The following is a 19,707-nucleotide window of genomic DNA, read 5'->3' as shown; positions in this document are numbered from 1 at the left end:
GAATTTTTCTGGCACAAACTGCACAGTTCCCAGAGAATAACCCAGTTGGAACCACATACAAATTGGGTTGAATAAGCACAAAAAGTCATCACAAACACGAAGCTATATTTGTCCTATAAAATAAGTGAATTAAGTTCATTTTTTTATTCATTGAGACAGATAGTTACAGAAAATACAATTCAAATATATAATAAAGAATGCACCAAAAGCGTCTTTGATTTGATAACAGTTTAATTTTTACTGTCAGATAAATGAGAGATCAGATCAGAACATTCCCTTCTTATATTTGTGGATTAACTCTGACACGTCCTCCTTACACACCTTGATCCAGCCGTCCTCCTGCATGTGGTACACTAAGAGGAGAAAACATATGTGAAGACTTCATCTCTTAAATATGACACACAAAAACTATGCAACGATAGTGTACATTATTGAATTAAGAAAACAATAATGTAGGACAGAAATACAAAGCTTAGGGTTATTTCTTGTTTTGGGGACAAATTCACATTTCTTACAGATTTTGGTTGAACCATAATAGCACATTACTGCAGCTCAATATTCTTACATTTTTATTTTAATGTTAAGATTCAGATTCATTGCTAGCCAGTTTGTAATACATTGCTGGTACTTACGGTTGACCACGCCACCACTGTTCAACATGTTTGGGTGCAACTCAAGCATTCTTCAGTTATTTTCTCACAAAATGTGTGTTTTTATGCTGTCTATCACAATAATGGGTCTCTAAGATTTAGTGAAGAATTGATATCACTAAAGTTACTTACATCAACCCCAACGGGTACCGCGAACTCCTGGCATTTGGTCCCAAAACTATAGTGATTCAGTCGGTCGAGAAGATGCGTTTGCTTAAAACCCAGCTGTGACGCGGAATTATGTTTATATCCACTCACATCCAAAAGAGCCATTCTTTATATAGGCTAAAGAAAGTACGATTAAAGTAATTCAGACAGTAAAAGCGAAATGGCCGAAGTGTAAGTATTTTACATGAAGGAAACACGGAAGACAATGATTTCGAAACCGAAAGATTTAGTAGTTCTTAGTTTCGATTACAAGCAGAAAATATCTTTGAAAAACTATAATCTATAACTTCGAATAACAGCTGTAAATGCATTTCTTTTATTTGTCTATATGTTGTTTGAGAGTGTTTGTGATAAATATGATAATTTTGAGATTGTCTGAGGAAAAGGCTCTGTATAAAGCTGGTTGACCAATAGGAGCGCGAGTCTCTCAGCGTCCTCGGTATCTATGTAGATTCATCCGATGCAGGTTAAGACCAGGTGAAACATTGGGAAGATGCGGAAACGTAACCGTGGACACACCCTATTGCAATAAATTTAATGCATTAATGCATAATGAGTTTAATGCATGGAACTGCAGAACAAATTATATTATAAAAAAGAATGCATTTAGCCTAAATGAACTGACCCTATACTATGTATCAGAACTAATATGCTGTTCAGTTGTCCAATTAAAGGCTGACCTTTTTTGCTCTTTCCTTTAAATGTCGTTTAGTTTAATACATATGGGTGTTTTGTGTGTGTGTGTATATATATGTAGCATGCCCACTTTTCGAAATGGAACACAAGGACCAATAGGCAAGTATTTATGATTTGCAACACAGTGATCTTTACACAGTATACTATACATACTACACTTTTACGTTATTGTTTTGAAAGCTCTTTAATTTGGCTTTAATCATTCATTTGAGCATATCAAATAACCAATAATAGCAATATTGCACAAAATGTCCTTGGAATTTATTTGTGTTGCATTTTTTTTATTAAGTTCTGTTGCGTTTACTAAAACAGATCTTTGTTTCTAAAACATTTTTTTTTTAAATGATATGTGGGGCATATGCTGGAAATTGCAGTAGTTTATTGATGATCATCAGTCCACTCGCAGCCATGGAATTATGCGAACAAACATCAGACAAAAAAACACATTTACAGCATGATCTGTCTTTTTTCCCGTTTGTTTGTCAAAACAGTAACTTCCAGATCACATTATGACATCACAGTGTATTTCATGGCTCAACTGGATCCTGCTGTTTCCATCATTTGAACGGTCTCATGCACCAGCTCCAGCTGATTCACGGTTTTAGTTAAAACAGGTGTTGTGCCTGGCTTATATTTGTACTTTGCCTGTCTGTAAAAGAGAGACAATGAGAGATCAATATATTACCAATATTAGGCATTAGGCACAATTAACACTAACCTTTAAAAATGCAGTTGCTGTGACATGATATTATTTTATAAAATGTAAAAATGTGTAATTTTATTTTAAAAAAAAATTTTTTTTACCTCTTATAGTTATAAAGGGACTCTCGGTGAGGTCTGATATAGTCCACCCCCTCTTTCGTAATCACACACAGGTCAGTGTTGTTGCCTGATCCCAGGTCACTCATGATGCCTGCATGGATGGCATCGCTTACCAGTGCCTTGGCCTCCTCCAGCTAAAGGTTGAATAAAAGACAATATAGTGACAGAAAGATGTAGTTTTATGCACTAAACAAAATGTAAAGTACAGTTTACTCAAAAAAAAAAGCTTTTTCACACAATTTTTTCATAAAATGAAGTCAAATCTACATTGTGATATAATATTGATATGATAAGTAATTCTAAAATGTAAAAATGTGTAATTTTATTTTAAAAAAAAATTTTTTTTACCTCTTATAGTTATAAAGGGACTCTCGGTGAGGTCTGATATAGTCCACCCCCTCTTTCGTAATCACACACAGGTCAGTGTTGTTGCCTGATCCCAGGTCACTCATGATGCCTGCATGGATGGCATCGCTTACCAGTGCCTTGGCCTCCTCCAGCTAAAGGTTGAATAAAAGACAATATAGTGACAGAAAGATGTAGTTTTATGCACTAAACAAAATGTAAAGTACAGTTTACTCAAAAAAAAAAAGCTTTTTCACACAATTTTTTCATAAAACAGTTAAATCTACATTGTGATATAATATTGATATGATAAGTAATTCTAAAACCTTTCAGTTTATAGAATAACTTCTAACTTTAACTTGCAAATCTATGCAATTGGATATAAAAATAGCCTCGAAACACTAAAAAAGAAAATCTTGCATGGTCTTACAAGGTTAACTTTAAGGCACATTTTAAACCAATCGGATGAAGAACTAAATTCATATTGTCTAATCTGTGAGACATGACCTTTAAATATTTATTTAGGAAACAAAAGTCAGAGCCACACACATTGACCTCAGCACCTGGTACATAAAACATGATAATGGTGACAAGCGATGATTTTGTTTTTTCACACACACAAATAATTCTAACTGGAAAATGAACTTCAGGCATTGCCAAACAAGTTACAGAACTTGACAGCAACATCTGCAAAAGAAATAGTGAAAATTGCACTTTTATACCACTGAAAAGTACTCATTTGTGGACAAACTATAGCTTCTTTGGAATCAATACGTGAGAACTGCATTGTAAATAACATTCCAAAGCAATACTTGTAAGTTAGAGCTTTCATTTCTACATATTTGAATTGAGCACACAAGCAGAATGTGCTTTTCAAGTTAAAGGGGTCATGAATTGAGAAATCTAATTTTCCTTGATGTTTTGACATGTAAGAGGTCAATGTGCTATAAAAACATCCCATGAGTTTCAGAGCTCAAAACGTCCTTGTTAGTCCAAAAACAGCTTTTATTGAAACCAAAATCAGAAAACGACTTGTTTCAGATTTTGTCACATTATGACATAATAGTGCAACGAAAGCCCGCCTCTGCAGAATCAGATCAACGCCTACTTATATTGATGTTTTGACATGTAAGAGGTCAATGTGCTATAAAAACATCCCATGAGTTTCAGAGCTCAAAACGTCCTTGTTAGTCCAAAAACAGCTTTTATTGAAACCAAAATCAGAAAACGACTTCACATTATGTCACATTATGACATAATAGTGCAACGAAAGCCCGCCTCTGCAGAATCAGATCAACGCCTACTTCACCATCATCACGTCTTTGGCCCCGCCCACTGGAGCGTTAGTGAGATGAGAAGGAGAGAAGAGCAATACAGGATAACTGGACTAAAAAAAACATTACCTTCCAAAGGATCCTAATCCTAGGAAAGTAATTATTTGTTTTTAACTACGTGGATGTCTCAGCAGAGCATTATGTTTGTTCAGTACATTTCACTGTGGGTTCTTTGGTAAATCAGATGGCAGTTTCAGTGCAGGCTTTGCAAATAGACTTTTACTGTAAGATATGGACCTGACAGTAATACCACAACATATAGGCTAAGTGACCGTGTTCATTCTAATGCCTAATCTTAAATTATATACAGAAAGCGATCAAAGAATGATCGCGTTTGCACTATTAGTTATGATGAAAGCATTTGTGAAAGTGTGAAACTCGTGTTGCAATGACGAGATCACTGCATTCATGCGCTCAACAGTCTGTCATCGGCTACAATGCTCATCGCTGCAACCTTTCATGCGACGGGAGTAGATCTAAATATAATGCTATAATCAACACTCTCCGTGATTAGTTAATCTCAACAGCTGAAATAGAAAAAGTGACCGTGTTCATTCTAATGCCTAATCTTAAATTATATACAGAAAGCGATCAAAGAATGATCGCGTTTGCACTATTAGTTATGATGAAAGCATTTGTGAAAGTGTGAAACTCGTGTTGCAATGACGAGATCACTGCATTCATGCGCTCAACAGTCTGTCATCGGCTACCATGCTCATCGCTGCAACCTTTCATGCGACGGGAGTAAATCTAAATATAATGCTATAATCAACACTCTCCGTGATTAGTTAATCTCAACAGCTGAAATAGAAAAAAACGTAGTAAAGGTTTTTGAGAGAGCTCAACACGCCCCTTCCAAGAGAGCGTTCAAATCAGAGGGCTAAAATCAGGGTAGAAAATGGCTTTTTATTTCTAAATTATGACAATATTTGATGTAAAAATCATACTAACATTATAAGTGCACCTCAGGAAACATTATCAAATAATTAAAAATGCAATTCATGACCCCTTAAATGCTTGAACCAACTTATTGAGTGTAGAAAATACCTTGCATTTTACTTCACCTTGAGCTACAGGAACAGTAATACTCACAATAGTAAACGTACAATAAGGAGGTTTTAACAAAAAAGCAACTTACATCCATGTTTCCTTTGAATCTGTCCTCCAGTATCCCCATAGCAGGCAGTTTACCAGATCCTTAAAACGCAGAAACATAGCTGTGATTATTCACTTGAGAATTGATCTCATATATGCAAAAAATCTCTTGTATGAATTTCCATTGTGAAAGCAGAACAAGTAACATTCAAGACTACAGCTTTTTGAAAATCAGTTAAATGTGCAGCATTACTATATATTTTCATCCAACAGAAATGCATATTGATCTCAATTAGCACATTCTTATCTAATAAGTTGATCATTCATCAATTGGATGTCACATACCCATGGCTAGATACGGCACCTTGTCCATGCTCCCATAAGGGCCAACCGTGTACAGGTGACTGCCAGTGCAGTCAACACCCCCTAAAATTAGATGAGCTCCAATCATACCTCGATACCTGAGAAACATTATCAACATTAGAGAGAGATATCACATAAAACACAGCCTTATACTTCAATGGTACAAACATACACGATCACGCAATGTTTGTGTGATAACAGGTGAAGATAATAACACACAGTCTGCACACACCTGAAGAGCATGTCTTGTAGTATGTTAACGGCCATGACGACTCTTGGGTTCCTGCCGCTGTTCATGGAGAAAATGGTGAGGTTTGATGACAGCATATCTGTCGTCTTCTCAGTATCCGCAGCTGTCCCTGCTCCACAACAACTAACAAGAATAACATAGAATGTTTTATAATTATTTACTTTATAAATTATGTACATCTGACATTCAATTTTCTTAAAAGCCCATTTTTTTAATCCTTACTGTTACTTACTATATGTTAGGTGCAATGTAGTGAATCTTGGCACACATTTTATCTGCCACTACTTCTTCAGAGGTGGCTCTTGTGTCTGCTCCCAGAACTACACCATCCTATACACGCACATGTTTAGTCTGACAGACAATATATAACAAATTACCATGTTTTGATATTCTGGTTACCTTATAAACCACTCCAGCAATGGTGGTGCCTGTTTTCATGGGTTTCGGTGCCTTGATTTTACCCTCTTCTGAGCCATTCTCCAATACAGTGTTTCTAAATGAAGGAGATTCGTGCATCATATCAGGAATCGTAATGCCAAGACATCATTTTAAAAGGTTTTACAGAATTTATTTGATGTATGAAGAATCGATTCTTAAAAAAAAGATTCTAAAAGACAAGGTACGTTGTCTTTTTGAAGAGAAAGACTTGGAAGTCTGAAGATACTTTCACTTTTGTTCCGATACCTTGAAACAATGGTTATAACGATGCAAGGTTTATTTTCTAGATTTTACGCACAGCGTTATCATAATATAACTGTATCAAGCCTAACTCCTTCTTACCTTGTGGAATTTTCGAAGTTAAAACCAGACACAGCAGGTTCGAGGACGTTGGAAAGTGCCATGTCTAAAATCTCAAACCGGGAACTGTTCTCTTCAAGTAATGCGCCTCGCGAACACTAGTGTTGCTGTTTCAGATGAGCGTGCGCACACCGCACAGTCACTGTCGGGCGACGCGTACGCGACGTTTATCCACGATCTGTATGTCGAGTTTTTAATAATGGACAGCCATCATTCATACTCACAAGTCAAAGGTGTCAGCACCGGCGTAAGTAGCCTATTTATCGTGTTTTAAATGAGTTAAGCCTTTCGCGTTGCTTGGTGAGCTGACGCGAAAATGATTTTAAATGCGCGTCGGCGACCAGGCAGGTGATGTTTATCTTATAACCTGAGACCATATTATAAAATACTCGTTTAAATATATTACAATATCCATCTGTGTAGATGGGAAGCTGCAGTTTAAGTGTAACCTATAGCTCAAAGTTACTTTCGCTTTCGTGGATAGATTGCGGCATTGTCAGGGCGAGGATAGTCTTGAAATGTCCATTTCCATTTAGAGGTATCTATAGTTTTAATTATGGACTGTCGCATAAATTCTTACTTAGTTTACGCATTTTCGCATATAAAGTAATGGTAGAGGATGTAGGGATAAAGTAAGCCTCCCCCGCTTCGATTAATTTTTCTTTTGACCATAGATGTCACTAAATCTCACCTCAGCACATTTACTGAATGGCTGTGCTCTTCTGCATTTTGACTTGACATCAGCATTTGTGATATATATATTAGACCTGAGGAGTTAAATAGTCACTGAATAATTGTGATATGTGTGTGTTTATATTATGCTGGACATTGAAAGGTATTTTTATGTTTAGTTTATTAATTGGGGGATTTGTGCACACAGTAATTAGTTTAGATTTGTGTGGTGTTTTATTGTTTATAATTATATAATATACGTTATAATTAATATAATTTTATCTTATAGATACTTTTACTTTCAAACAAATATAAATGTTAATTACTTGGCTTAATTATGATGTAATTTTTTTTTTTTTGTAAGACGACCATCCTTGCTGTCAAGTTCAATGGAGGAGTTATCATTGGGTCAGACTCCAGAGCTTCTATGGGAGAGTGAGTATTTTCCAGCAAATTGTTCATTCTCATAAAAAAATTACACCTCTCATAACTACACTGTAAAAAAAATTCCGTAAAATTTACGGTAAAAAACCGGCAGCTGTGGTTGCCGGAATTTTACCGTAAAAAATATGGTAGCAGCATTTTAGGTTTTACGGTTTTAACTTAAATTTACAGTTAAATACCGTAATTTCATTAACTGATATAATGTTAATATACCAACCTATTGAAGTACTGAAATCTGTTTAGCTTTGTAATACACTAGTAACCACCAAATGCAGGTGGTGATGAGAAAGTCACATGATGAACCAAAGCCCATCACAAGCAGCTTTTAAATAATAAAATATATAGAAGGTGCACAGTGTCATTCACACAAACACCAAACACCATCATGATAACACACATGAAACTGAAATAATGCAATAAACATTCATTTAACAACATTAGGTGTAACACACAACCCTAATATACAAAACTGAAGAAGAAACAGTTATTTCAACAAAAAAAAACATCAAGTTTGAAATGTAACGCAGGGAATTCTGGGAATGTCAATTTACGGTTATTCACTGTAAATTATACGCTCTTTTTCACTTCCAAAAACGGTATACTACCGTAAAATTAATGTCCAATACATATAATGTCCAATACAGTTTTTCACCGAATATAGTAGGGGAATTTACCGTTTTTTACTGTAGCATTTTTACAGTCTTTTACCATTAAATTCACAGTCATTTTTTACAGTGCAGAGATGAAAACAAGAGCAACGTAAAAAAGCAGTCAACCTTGCGATACGGATTTCTTCCTGGAAGAACAGGTATGACACAAATTGAAATGCTTCTAACACATATGAAACTGAAATAATGCAATAAACATTCATTTAACAACATTAGGTGTAACACACAACCCTAATATACAAAACTGATAAGAAAAAAACTAAGAAACATAGTTATTTCAACAAAAAAAACGCGTTTACGGTTATTCACTGTAAATTATACAGTCTTTTTCACTTCCAAAAACGGTATACTACCGTAAAATTACATGTAATGTCCAATACAGGTTTTCACCGTATATAGTAGGGGAATTTACCATTAACCATTTAACAGGTTTTTACTGTAGCATTTTTACAGTCTTTTACCGTTAAATTCATGGTCATTTTTTACAGTGTACAATATGACTTTTACCTACAGATCTTATGTGTCATCAAAAACCATCAACAAGCTGATCCAGGTGCATGATAGAATATTCTGCTGCATCGCTGGATCACTGGCTGATGCACAAGCTGTTACCAAAATGGCCAAATTCCAGCTGTCTTTTCACAGGTCTGTTTATTTCTGTAGCATTTTTGCAGCATCCTAAAGAAAACTTTAATTAGTCATCGTGTTTATAGTTTATAGTGACTATAAAATCACTCTATATCTTTAGCATTCAGATGGAATCTCCTCCTTTGGTAAAAGCTGCAGCATCCATCATGAGGGAACTTTGCTATAACAATAAGGAAGAGCTGCAGGCGGGCTTTATCACAGCGGGCTGGGACAGGAAGAAGGGACCACAGGTGATGCTCTGCTAAACACAGACTAAGACCATAATACAGTTCTGCATCACAGTCACATGTGACTCTCAAATTTATTGTATGCATGCAAATAAATAAAAATAATAAAGAGAATCATATAATACTAACAGCACATTTGCACTGAAAAAAAGATTAGCTGCCGAAAAGAAAGTACAGAAATATGATGCTATTGTCTGTTTATTCAAATATTATATAAATCTCTGCAATGCAGATGAGTGATATTCTCTTTTGCATATGTTTTGTCTTTGCACAGATATACGTAGTGTCTTTGGGAGGAATGCTACTCAGTCAGCCTTACACTATTGGTGGATCCGGCAGCACGTATATCTATGGTTATGTGGATGCCAAATTCAAACCTGACATGAGTTTAGAAGAGTGTTTATAGTTTATAGTGACTATAAAATCACTCTATATCTTTAGCATTCAGATGGAATCTCCTCCTTTGGTAAAAGCTGCAGCATCCATCATGAGGGAACTTTGCTATAACAATAAGGAAGAGCTGCAGGCGGGCTTTATCACAGCGGGCTGGGACAGGAAGAAGGGACCACAGGTGATGCTCTGCTAAACACAGACTAAGACCATAATACAGTTCTGCATCACAGTCACATGTGACTCTCAAATTTATTGTATGCATGCAAATAAATAAAAATAATAAAGAGAATCATATAATACTAACAGCACATTTGCACTGAAAAAAAGATTAGCTGCCGAAAAGAAAGTACAGAAATATGATGCTATTGTCTGTTTATTCAAATATTATATAAATCTCTGCAATGCAGATGAGTGATATTCTCTTTTGCATATGTTTTGTCTTTGCACAGATATACGTAGTGTCTTTGGGAGGAATGCTACTCAGTCAGCCTTACACTATTGGTGGATCCGGCAGCACGTATATCTATGGTTATGTGGATGCCAAATTCAAACCTGACATGAGTTTAGAAGAGGCTACACAGTTTTCCACAAATGGTAAATAGAATTGGAATTAAAAAGATATTGACATTTATATGTGGTGAATGAAAAACTGTTTTAAGAGCCGATGGCTACTGTTTGTGTCTCCACAGCTTTGGCTCTGGCTATGGGTCGGGACAACGTTAGTGGCGGTGTGGTTCACCTGGTCGTGATCACTGAAGCGGAAGTCAAGCATGTAGTTGTTCCAGGAAATAAACTGCCCAAGTTCCATGATGAGTAGAACACAAAAATGACCAAACTGGACAGTTCTACAAATGTAACTACTTTGTGACTAGATGTGTGATGTGTAGATTTTCTTCACCCCCTTTGTAATAAATATATAAAAGTGTTATTTTCAGTGTGATGTCCCTTCTTGCATATACAATTGATATTTTGTCAGTTTCAGATTAATTTATTTGGTTATACTGCATAAACTGAACTACACATCGAGGATATATATGTCCACACAAGCTATACAAAAGAGGTGCTTTCAGAAAAAAACAGTATATGAAATCATCTATTATGCCTACATCTTTCCCTCATTGTCTGACTGTGAAATGAAGAATGATTAGTAATGATTACTTTAATTTCAAGCATTAAATTGAAATTATTACGCATTTTCTACATTTCTACTCAATTTGTGCAGAGATTAAAAACCCTATTTAGACCTATGCACAATTAGTAGGGTTGTTTGTGATATTTAGGCCTACGACGATTCCTCAATTATTAACTTAATACCAAAGTAGAAGAAAAATGATAAATCTGAGTAAAGTTCAAAGAGATAAAATGAAGTAAACATGATGACACTGATGTTCGCAGCATAAGTCGGGGCAAATAACTAAAATTTTCACTGTTTTGTTTTTGCACTGTTGTTGATTTTGTATTCAACCGTAAACGTATAGTTTTGGGACGTCTTAAGTTTCTTTTTTCTATTCAAAATAATCCATTTGTACTCAGAAATTACACATTGATTGTTACAGTGTTTTGTGTAGGAAGTGAAGGTTCTGTGAGAAAAATGCTTTTTACAGAAATACAGGGCACAGACAAAGAAACTTTAGAAATGCGAGAAGGCACAGTAAACAGGTATGGTGGATTTGTCTGTATAAATTAAATTAGATAGACATAAATATTGAATACACATTTTTTTGACTTTTTAATATGGTAGTTGAAATTACAGTAGCCTAATCTAAGACACACTTGCTTCACTGTGTGTGAGCTGAGCACAATGGGAAGTAACTCTTTCACTTTCTGTTATAGACAAAATGGAGGAATAATGTAGGCACATTAAAATACTGCAGGCCTGACAAAACAAAGTCTCTTTTCGCAACTTAACTCATTTTCACTCGCTGTTAGGAGCTTCGCTTGAGGTACGCAGAGTCGTCGAGTATCGAGTCTCAAGCGCAGGCAGGTTTGCACAGGACAAGTAGTTGCTTTCCATCCATTCAAAATGTCGCAGGAATTGTTTCCAGAGCCAGAATGGCTATCTGAAGAAGTCAAAACCGGGGTGAGTTATCGCCTCATGGGCATAAAAGACTTAAACGAGATGTTTATTTCAAGCTGCTTAAGCATGAACTCGTATAGGTTGAGTGAAACGAGTTTCAAAATTTTAAAGCTGTTAGATCAGATCGTAACTTGCTCTAGCAAACGTTAACATTACATCGTGTTAAGTAATGCGTTATTAACAAATGCCTGGCATGTTAATCTGACATAAATGCGATATTGCATTTTTTTTCCCATTTTAGACGACCATCATCGCGGTTACTTTTGACGGTGGAGTTGTTCTTGGCTCAGATTCGCGTGTGTCTGCGGGGTAAGAGACACTGTAGTTTATGAGAAGATGTAGCCTAAATGATCAGAAAGAGCAAAACCTTTCTCATAAACGTTTAAAACATCAGAATAACAGACGTATGAGCTTTTATATAAAATAACACTGATATAAACTCATGTAATGGAATTTTCAAAAACACAAAGACAAACAGCCTGTCATTGTTTGACAATCATAGTCACATTTTTTCAGTGAATATTTAAAACAAGATACTTGAACCAAGAACACTAAAATGCTGTTTCTTTGGAAATTGTTCTCAGGGAGTCAGTGGTGAATCGTGTGATGAACAAGCTCTCCCCTCTCCATGACAAGATCTACTGTGCTCTGTCTGGATCAGCAGCGGATGCTCAAACCATTGCTGAGATTGTCAACTACCAACTGGATGTGCACAGGTATTTATCACCAATGTCCTGTAGTGTAGACAACATGTCCTCCAACCAATACGCACGCATAGGTCGTTTGTCCAAATCCCTGAAATAAGACCCATCAGAGCGTATTCTACAATTGCGCCCCTATTGACAACAGGACACTTTCATATTAATGCTTTGTACTCTTTTATCTGCGCCGTAATTTGGGTTTCGTATAGCTCAGTTGGTAGAGCATGGCGTTATACGCAGTGTTGCCAACTGCTCTCAATTGAAAGTAGCTAAAACTGGTAGCTAAATGTCACTAGATGACATCATAATGGCAAATTCACTGATCTATATAAAGATGAATGTAGATCAGTGGGCAATATGAGAACTTAGATATGGTTTGTCCAAGAAGTTGCTATATTTGTCCCTAAACTTTTGAAAAAAGTCTCAAAGGGGGCGGGGAAGTAGCTAAATCTAGCTACAAAGTAGCTACATTGGCAACACTGGTTATACGACAATATACAAGCATGTGATCATGGGTTCGATCCCAGAGAACGCACGTGCTCATAAAATGTATATGCACTGTAAATCACGATTTTGCATGATTTCTGTGTAGTTGCTTTCCATCCATTCAAAATGTCGCAGGAATTGTTTCCAGAGCCAGAATGGCTATCTGAAGAAGTCAAAACCGGGGTGAGTTATCGCCTCATGGGCATAAAAGACTTAAACGAGATGTTTATTTCAAGCTGCTTAAGCATGAACTCGTATAGGTTGAGTGAAACGAGTTTCAAAATTTTAAAGCTGTTAGATCAGATCGTAACTTGCTCTAGCAAACGTTAACATTACATCGTGTTAAGTAATGCGTTATTAACAAATGCCTGGCATGTTAATCTGACATAAATGCGATATTGCATTTTTTTTCCCATTTTAGACGACCATCATCGCGGTTACTTTTGACGGTGGAGTTGTTCTTGGCTCAGATTCGCGTGTGTCTGCGGGGTAAGAGACACTGTAGTTTATGAGAAGATGTAGCCTAAATGATCAGAAAGAGCAAAACCTTTCTCATAAACGTTTAAAACATCAGAATAACAGACGTATGAGCTTTTATATAAAATAACACTGATATAAACTCATGTAATGGAATTTTCAAAAACACAAAGACAAACAGCCTGTCATTGTTTGACAATCATAGTCACATTTTTTCAGTGAATATTTAAAACAAGATACTTGAACCAAGAACACTAAAATGCTGTTTCTTTGGAAATTGTTCTCAGGGAGTCAGTGGTGAATCGTGTGATGAACAAGCTCTCCCCTCTCCATGACAAGATCTACTGTGCTCTGTCTGGATCAGCAGCGGATGCTCAAACCATTGCTGAGATTGTCAACTACCAACTGGATGTGCACAGGTATTTATCACCAATGTCCTGTAGTGTAGACAACATGTCCTCCAACCAATACGCACGCATAGGTCGTTTGTCCAAATCCCTGAAATAAGACCCATCAGAGCGTATTCTACAATTGCGCCCCTATTGACAACAGGACACTTTCATATTAATGCTTTGTACTCTTTTATCTGCGCCGTAATTTGGGTTTCGTATAGCTCAGTTGGTAGAGCATGGCGTTATACGCAGTGTTGCCAACTGCTCTCAATTGAAAGTAGCTAAAACTGGTAGCTAAATGTCACTAGATGACATCATAATGGCAAATTCACTGATCTATATAAAGATGAATGTAGATCAGTGGGCAATATGAGAACTTAGATATGGTTTGTCCAAGAAGTTGCTATATTTGTCCCTAAACTTTTGAAAAAAGTCTCAAAGGGGGCGGGGAAGTAGCTAAATCTAGCTACAAAGTAGCTACATTGGCAACACTGGTTATACGACAATATACAAGCATGTGATCATGGGTTCGATCCCAGAGAACGCACGTGCTCATAAAATGTATATGCACTGTAAATCACGATTTTGCATGATTTCTGTGAGGGTAGGTTTAGGGGCGGGGTTAGGTGTGGTCATTCGTACGAATTCGTATGAATTAGCCACCTAGTAAAATATGTACAAATTGCCATGAGATCGGGTTGGACCATGTAAAAAGTCCACAAATTGCATTTAAATAAACACGCATTTTGATTGGTAATGACAGTCATACGTCATTTCATGACGACAGACGCAACACGACACTGTCATTATTTTTACGCCCGCTAGAGGGCACTAAACTTTAAAACGTAAATATAGGTCGTAATAAGGTGCTTGCTCAAACGACCTATAGGGTCGTTTTTTGTTGGAGGACAGTCTGAGTGTAGACTGTGTCTAAGGGTGCTTTCACATCTGTAGTTCGGTTCATTTGGTCCGGACCAAGGACAAAAAATTATACATGGTAGCATTTTTTCAGCCGTTTTGGTTCCACACTGATTGCTCTGGTCCGAACCAGTTGAAATGAACCAAAATGCAGTCACGTGACAACATCCACATCACTCGTTGGCCAGATGTGTCTTTGAACGTAATTCCTAAACTGCTTTTCGATTGGTCAGAATTAACGTGCGGGAAAATTCCAATGGAACTCTCGGAAGTAAACAAAGAGAGGAGGAAAAGCCAGCAAACAAGACGCTGCTTTTTTAATATGGTCATTAGACCAAATTTCGATGAGGCTCCGCACCTCCTCACAACTCCAAGTTTGTCCACGAGCTGCCATGGATGCTAAAGTGCAAACTGTCAACAAACTCTGGTCCTCATCCCATAATGGTGACTACGTGACCCAGGTGACTACGTCAGAAATGCGCAGTTCTTTTTGCAGTTGGGTCTGTTCGAGCTCGGATCACGTTCTCCGCACAAACGAACCGCTCCAGTGTTCGTTTGAAAGCATAGGTCTCGGTACGCTTGTTTGGTCTGCTTTTGGTGCGCACCCGAGTGCGATCGCTGCATTCACACCTGCCCAAACGAACCGCACCAAGAGGAACAACGAACTCTAGTGTGATTCAACCAAACTAAATGAGGCAGGGGTGAAAGCACCCTAAGTTATTAGGCCATGCACTTATTGATTGGTGTTAAATACTACCAGAGGAAACATGCTGTATACATTTTCCTTTTTCTCAAAAATGTGTTGAATAATCCACTTGAATAATGTTTCTTGACAGTATTGAGGTGGAAGATGACCCACTCGTATGCTCTGCTGCCACTCTGGTGAAGAACATTTCATACAAATATAAAGAGGAACTATCAGCACATCTTATTGTTGCAGGGTGGGACAAAAAAAAAGGAGGACAGGTTAGCCCATTTTTGGTTTTATTAGGCCTAGACTGATGAATATTATGCATAGAAGATCATTGCAAATTAAATACTACATGTTAAAAAGTCTAATAATATTAATATTGTATATGTGGTCATTTCTGCCTCATTCCAAACAGGTCTATGCGACACTGAGTGGTTTGCTGACCAGGCAACCTTTTGCTATTGGTGGCTCTGGGAGTTTTTACATTAATGGGTTTGTTGATGCAGAATACCGAAAAAACATGACAAAGAGAGAATGTCAAGAGTTTGTAGTTAACGGTAAGTTTGCCAGTGCAATTTACAAACAGGCTCTGATAATATAATATATTCGAATTATACTAAACTGCTCTATTTAGTGCAGATGGTAGACCAGTCAGTTCAAATGACTAATAAAGGTAAATGATGTAGAAATGGCAGGGGACTATTACAGTGGAAATACAAAAACATGTTAAAGAGACAGGGTCAAGTGTAACAAGAGAAGTACAGCACTGAGTAAGTATAAAGATGTGCAGCTGGCATCATGCATGTTTTAGATGTGGCCTTAGTGTTAAGAATAGTCCCATGTGTGCAACTTTGATCAATGTGTTTGATTCAACTCTAACATTATCTCTGCCAAGATGGACAGTCACTCCTGTGGAGTGTTGCTTCTCATTCTTTCTTGATAACTTTTTAATGACTGTATGTCTATGAGATATCAAAGCTATCCCTTCTGTCTCTGTCTCTCTGTAGCTCTCACTCTGGCGATGGGTCGGGATGGCTCAAGTGGAGGCGTTGCATATGTTGTTACCATTGATAAAGATGGAGCAGAAGAGAAGTGCATTTTAGGAAATGAACTGCCCAAATTTTTTGATGAGTGAATTAAAGGACTTTGCTTTGATATTAAAAGAAGATTTCCATGTATATTTGTAACCTATAGCAGGACAAAATACTTTGAAATTGCAAAAATGTTTGAATTGTTTTGTTGATATTAAACACTTGCAAATATATAAACATAAAAACTCACTCCCTTATGTGAACAGTGACTCTCAAAATTTGACAATAAACCATATTAGAAATGTGTATGCTGTTTAATTCTGACACAAAAGCTCATTTATGTACAAAATGTGTTGATTAGGTTATAAGCAGTAATGGATTGTAGGCTACTATGGAGCTGTCTAAAGGTCTCTGCTGTTATGACTCATCATTTGTTAGGCAGAAATGAAGGAGGCGGGTTATAGAGCAAGTTTTCTGTTATGGCTCCTTGTAAAAGAAATATATTTGTTGCTCCTGAACAATAACAAATAGACATGTCCTAAAAAGATTTATTAATTTGTCTTGAAGATACAGCCTATATTATTTTTGATAATATTATTATGGTATAGCCTAACTGCTCCATCTGAAGGTCATTACACATTTTGTGTAGCCTATTAACTGACTTGATTTGTGATTTAAAAATGTATGACTGAGTGAAGGTTTTAATGAACGCTTACGCTTACAGCCTTTTTTGTTGTAGCCTATGTGGAAGGAAAAATCCCTTATCCTGAGAAACTGAAAGTAAAAGCTAAATAATGTCGGTGTCCTAAAATGCCCCGGCGCTGTGTAAAGAAATGATTACCTCGCACTCCGTGTGAACGTAGCAAAACGTTACCGACAAGAAAATACCCGAGAATAGGTTCGCTTTGTTCATTTACGCTCGCAGGTTATTTAGCCGACGTAGGCTATCCATGCACCACTGAATCTGTCTTTCAGGTGATATCACATCTAGACTCTCCACAGACACTACTCTGATGGGTCGGGCTGTAGCCCTGAATGTCAATGTCCTTCTGCGGACTCTGATTAAGACGCTGGGCATGTTGTATCTGATGCTGAGCCTCTCGTGGAAGCTTACACTGCTGATGCTGATGGAGACGCCACTGACAGGCTTACTGCAGAACATATATGACACACATTATCAGGTATGGGGTTAACGAAAATTAATACCGTGATAAATGATGGATTTTTTAAATATGAAAATCATATATTACTTGTCAAGTTTTCATGCTCCTTTTTAGAGACTCTCAAAAGAAGTTCAGGATTCCATTGCACAAGCCAGTGAAACTGCTGGGGAGGCGGTGTCAGGAGTCAGGACGGTAAAGAGTTTCAGGACAGAACTTGGTGAAGCCCATCGCTATGATGTCCACTTGATGAAAACCCATAATCTTAAAACCCGACGGGACACAGTCAGGGCTATTTACCTGCTAGTTAGGCGGGTTAGTATTAGTTTAGTCTTTTAATGTGATAGCCCATTAATTTTAAAGTACATATGTGTTTATTTTCTTTAAAGCAAACTTGTTGATATGGAACTGCATTACTGTGGATCTTTTCTTCTTGACCGTATATGTGGTTTTCAGATGACAGAAGTGGGAATGAAGGTGGCTGTGCTTTACTATGGGAGACTCTTCATCCAGTATGGACAGATGAGCACAGGAAATCTTGTCTCTTTCATCCTCTATCAGTCGGACCTTGCTAGAAACATCAGGGTATATCTTTGTTGCTTTAAAAGAATTACATTTTCAGGAATATATCTGGTGATATAGAAAGTAGAGAAAAGTTGCATCAGCTAAATCTGCAGCCCTTGCAACCCACAAAAGCATGTTTAAGTTAAAAGGAGTTACTAATATTTATCCACCTCTATCCCAGACTTTGATCTATATCTTCGGAGACATGCTGAACGAAAGTTGAAAAAGTGAAAAAGCATAATAGGACCCCTTTAAGGATCAATTCACTTGATCCCCATCAAGTTTGAGAAGGCAATTCACATGAACCTAAAATATGAGTAAATATGGTAATTAAACACATAAAGTATAAAGTATTAAACACACAAACATATATTTTTATTTCTTATATTTTCTTCAAAGAGTTCATAAACTAAGGAGACAAACTATGTATAGATAGACAGTTGAGTGCATGTGTGTATACTAGGGGTCAGCAAAGCCAATGCCCATGCTTTCATCTGCAAACTGGAAAATGGCTACGACACAGGTAAATGAACTGCTGTCACGGCCCACTGTCATTCTTGTGTCAATGGCTAGAACGATTTTGATTGGGCAAAAAAAATTATTTAAAGCAAAAAAAATCTAAATTATTTTCTACTCTTAATATCTATGAACATCAGAATTGGTAGCATTCATAGCCTTTTAGTTATACATCCTGCCTACACCCCAACAAACTTGAAAAGGTTTTTTTTGCCTGAAAATGTTTGCTGGTACACTTGCTAGACTAGCAAAAAACCAGCCTGGACTAGAATGCAGATACATTATTAGTCTAAGATGGATTTTAGAATTCCTGATATTATCAGCAATTCTGGGTGTTTTTCTTTTGGATTTTTGTAGCCACTCCATTTATTATTTGATAAGCTGGATGTCTCTAAATTTCCTGCATCTTAAGGAATTGAAGACTGAGATTATTGTGTTTGATTCAGCGTTTACTTCAGCAGCTACTTTAAAAGCCAAGCTCACTCATCTTGAACGCGACATGAAACCATGTTAAAAACTTGGGCTTTATTATGGACAGTGACCTTAAAAGCAATTGAATGGACAAGCAAGTCAATTCAATTGTCAGGTCTAGTTTTTTCCAGCTTCGCCAAATCTAAAAAAAATTAAGCCATTTCTTAATTTAAAGGATACACAAAAGGTCATTCATGCTTTCATTTCATCACATTTGGATTACTGCAATTTGCTTTATTTTGGCCTTATTCACGCCGTCCTTGCACGACTGCAATTAGTACAGAACTCTGCTGCAAGGTTATTGACGCGTACACGTAAGCAGGAGCACATTACGCCTATACTTGCTTCCCTTTACTGCTTGCCTGAAAGTTATAGAATTGATTTCAAGCTTGCGCCATCATATCTATCTGACCTAATTTCTGTTCATCAGCCCCCTAGATCACTTAAGTCAGGGAATCAAATTCAACTCAAGGTGCCAAGAACCAGACTGAAACATAGGGGTGGTAGAGCGTTTGAGGCAGCCGATCCCAATCTTTGAAAAAGTTTACCACTACACATTAGATCAGCACCCACTCTGTCTATTTATAAGTCCAAACTTAAAGCTTATTTCTTCTCTCTGGCTTTCAATTTTTTTTGGTGTATGTGTGTGT

The 19,707-nt window shown here is 36.9% G+C and overlaps 4 protein-coding genes across 7 annotated transcripts; 3 read left to right on the top strand and 1 right to left on the bottom strand.

The window, feature by feature from the left end:
• Window positions 1-1,757: 1,757 nt before the first annotated feature.
• On the bottom strand, window positions 1,758-6,631 carry LOC107755194 (proteasome subunit beta type-7-like). The gene is made up of 8 exons (XM_016571912.1): window positions 6,504-6,631; window positions 6,123-6,216; window positions 5,956-6,053; window positions 5,706-5,846; window positions 5,456-5,571; window positions 5,154-5,212; window positions 2,685-2,836; window positions 1,758-2,163 (listed from the first exon to the last, which is right to left on the bottom strand). Exons 1-8 carry the CDS (start codon window positions 6,563-6,565, stop codon window positions 2,049-2,051), a joined length of 837 nt encoding a protein of 278 aa, XP_016427398.1. The 5' UTR covers window positions 6,566-6,631; the 3' UTR covers window positions 1,758-2,048.
• Window positions 6,632-6,635: 4 nt separating this feature from the next.
• On the top strand, window positions 6,636-10,501 carry psmb12 (proteasome 20S subunit beta 12). Of its 3 annotated transcripts, XM_016571909.1 has the most exons (7): window positions 6,636-6,768; window positions 7,558-7,628; window positions 8,819-8,950; window positions 9,054-9,183; window positions 9,455-9,562; window positions 10,131-10,167; window positions 10,263-10,501. In XM_016571909.1, exons 1-7 carry the CDS (start codon window positions 6,721-6,723, stop codon window positions 10,388-10,390), a joined length of 654 nt encoding a protein of 217 aa, XP_016427395.1. In that variant the 5' UTR covers window positions 6,636-6,720; the 3' UTR covers window positions 10,391-10,501. The 3 variants fall into 3 exon arrangements, with proteins under 3 accessions (XP_016427395.1, XP_016427397.1, XP_016427396.1); XM_016571911.1 differs by lacking the exon at window positions 9,455-9,562 and having other exon boundaries at window positions 10,023-10,167; window positions 10,263-10,472; XM_016571910.1 differs by lacking the exon at window positions 6,636-6,768 and having other exon boundaries at window positions 7,608-7,675; window positions 8,796-8,950.
• An 872-nt stretch (window positions 10,502-11,373) lies between these two features.
• Window positions 11,374-16,646, top strand: psmb9a (proteasome 20S subunit beta 9a). Of its 2 annotated transcripts, none has more exons than XM_016571908.1 (6): window positions 11,374-11,653; window positions 11,892-11,959; window positions 12,235-12,366; window positions 15,461-15,590; window positions 15,731-15,872; window positions 16,323-16,646. In XM_016571908.1, the coding sequence occupies exons 1-6, from the start codon at window positions 11,597-11,599 to the stop codon at window positions 16,448-16,450; spliced, it is 657 nt and encodes a 218-aa protein (XP_016427394.1). In that variant the 5' UTR covers window positions 11,374-11,596; the 3' UTR covers window positions 16,451-16,646. The 2 variants fall into 2 exon arrangements, with proteins under 2 accessions (XP_016427394.1, XP_016427393.1); XM_016571907.1 differs by lacking the exons at window positions 11,374-11,653; window positions 11,892-11,959; window positions 12,235-12,366 and adding exons at window positions 12,947-13,020; window positions 13,259-13,326; window positions 13,602-13,733.
• Window positions 16,647-17,318: 672 nt separating this feature from the next.
• LOC107755190 (antigen peptide transporter 2-like) lies at window positions 17,319-18,293 on the top strand. The gene is made up of 4 exons (XM_016571906.1): window positions 17,319-17,527; window positions 17,624-17,821; window positions 17,963-18,091; window positions 18,252-18,293. The coding sequence occupies exons 1-4, from the start codon at window positions 17,360-17,362 to the stop codon at window positions 18,291-18,293; spliced, it is 537 nt and encodes a 178-aa protein (XP_016427392.1). The 5' UTR covers window positions 17,319-17,359.
• Window positions 18,294-19,707: the final 1,414 nt, after the last annotated feature.

Source organism: Sinocyclocheilus rhinocerous, unplaced genomic scaffold (genome assembly GCF_001515625.1).
Source record: "Sinocyclocheilus rhinocerous isolate Xijiao unplaced genomic scaffold, SAMN03320098_v1.1 scaffold6555, whole genome shotgun sequence".
Lineage (NCBI taxonomy): Eukaryota > Metazoa > Chordata > Actinopteri > Cypriniformes > Cyprinidae > Sinocyclocheilus > Sinocyclocheilus rhinocerous.
Note: the sequence above shows the minus strand (reverse complement) of the source record. Positions and strands in the feature narration are given on the sequence as shown.

Excerpts from the sequence above, each read along its gene's own strand:
- LOC107755194 (XM_016571912.1), bottom strand. The coding sequence starts at position 6,565 with ATGGCACTTTCCAACGTCCTCGAACCTGCTGTGTCTGGTTTTAACTTC. Across the intron at positions 6,217-6,503 it reads AACTTCGAAAATTCCACAAG|AAACACTGTATTGGAGAATG; the intron begins GTAAGAAGGAGT and ends TCCTTCATTTAG. Across the intron at positions 6,054-6,122 it reads TTGCTGGAGTGGTTTATAAG|GATGGTGTAGTTCTGGGAGC; the intron begins GTAACCAGAATA and ends GTGCGTGTATAG.
- psmb12 (XM_016571909.1), top strand. The coding sequence starts at position 6,721 with ATGGACAGCCATCATTCATACTCACAAGTCAAAGGTGTCAGCACCGGC. Across the intron at positions 6,769-7,557 it reads TCAAAGGTGTCAGCACCGGC|ACGACCATCCTTGCTGTCAA; the intron begins GTAAGTAGCCTA and ends TTTTTTTGTAAG. Across the intron at positions 8,951-9,053 it reads TTCCAGCTGTCTTTTCACAG|CATTCAGATGGAATCTCCTC; the intron begins GTCTGTTTATTT and ends CTATATCTTTAG.
- psmb9a (XM_016571908.1), top strand. The coding sequence starts at position 11,597 with ATGTCGCAGGAATTGTTTCCAGAGCCAGAATGGCTATCTGAAGAAGTC. Across the intron at positions 11,654-11,891 it reads CTGAAGAAGTCAAAACCGGG|ACGACCATCATCGCGGTTAC; the intron begins GTGAGTTATCGC and ends TTCCCATTTTAG. Across the intron at positions 12,367-15,460 it reads TACCAACTGGATGTGCACAG|TATTGAGGTGGAAGATGACC; the intron begins GTATTTATCACC and ends GTTTCTTGACAG.
- LOC107755190 (XM_016571906.1), top strand. The coding sequence starts at position 17,360 with ATGGGTCGGGCTGTAGCCCTGAATGTCAATGTCCTTCTGCGGACTCTG. Across the intron at positions 17,822-17,962 it reads TTTACCTGCTAGTTAGGCGG|ATGACAGAAGTGGGAATGAA; the intron begins GTTAGTATTAGT and ends TGTGGTTTTCAG. Across the intron at positions 18,092-18,251 it reads ACCTTGCTAGAAACATCAGG|ACTTTGATCTATATCTTCGG; the intron begins GTATATCTTTGT and ends CCTCTATCCCAG.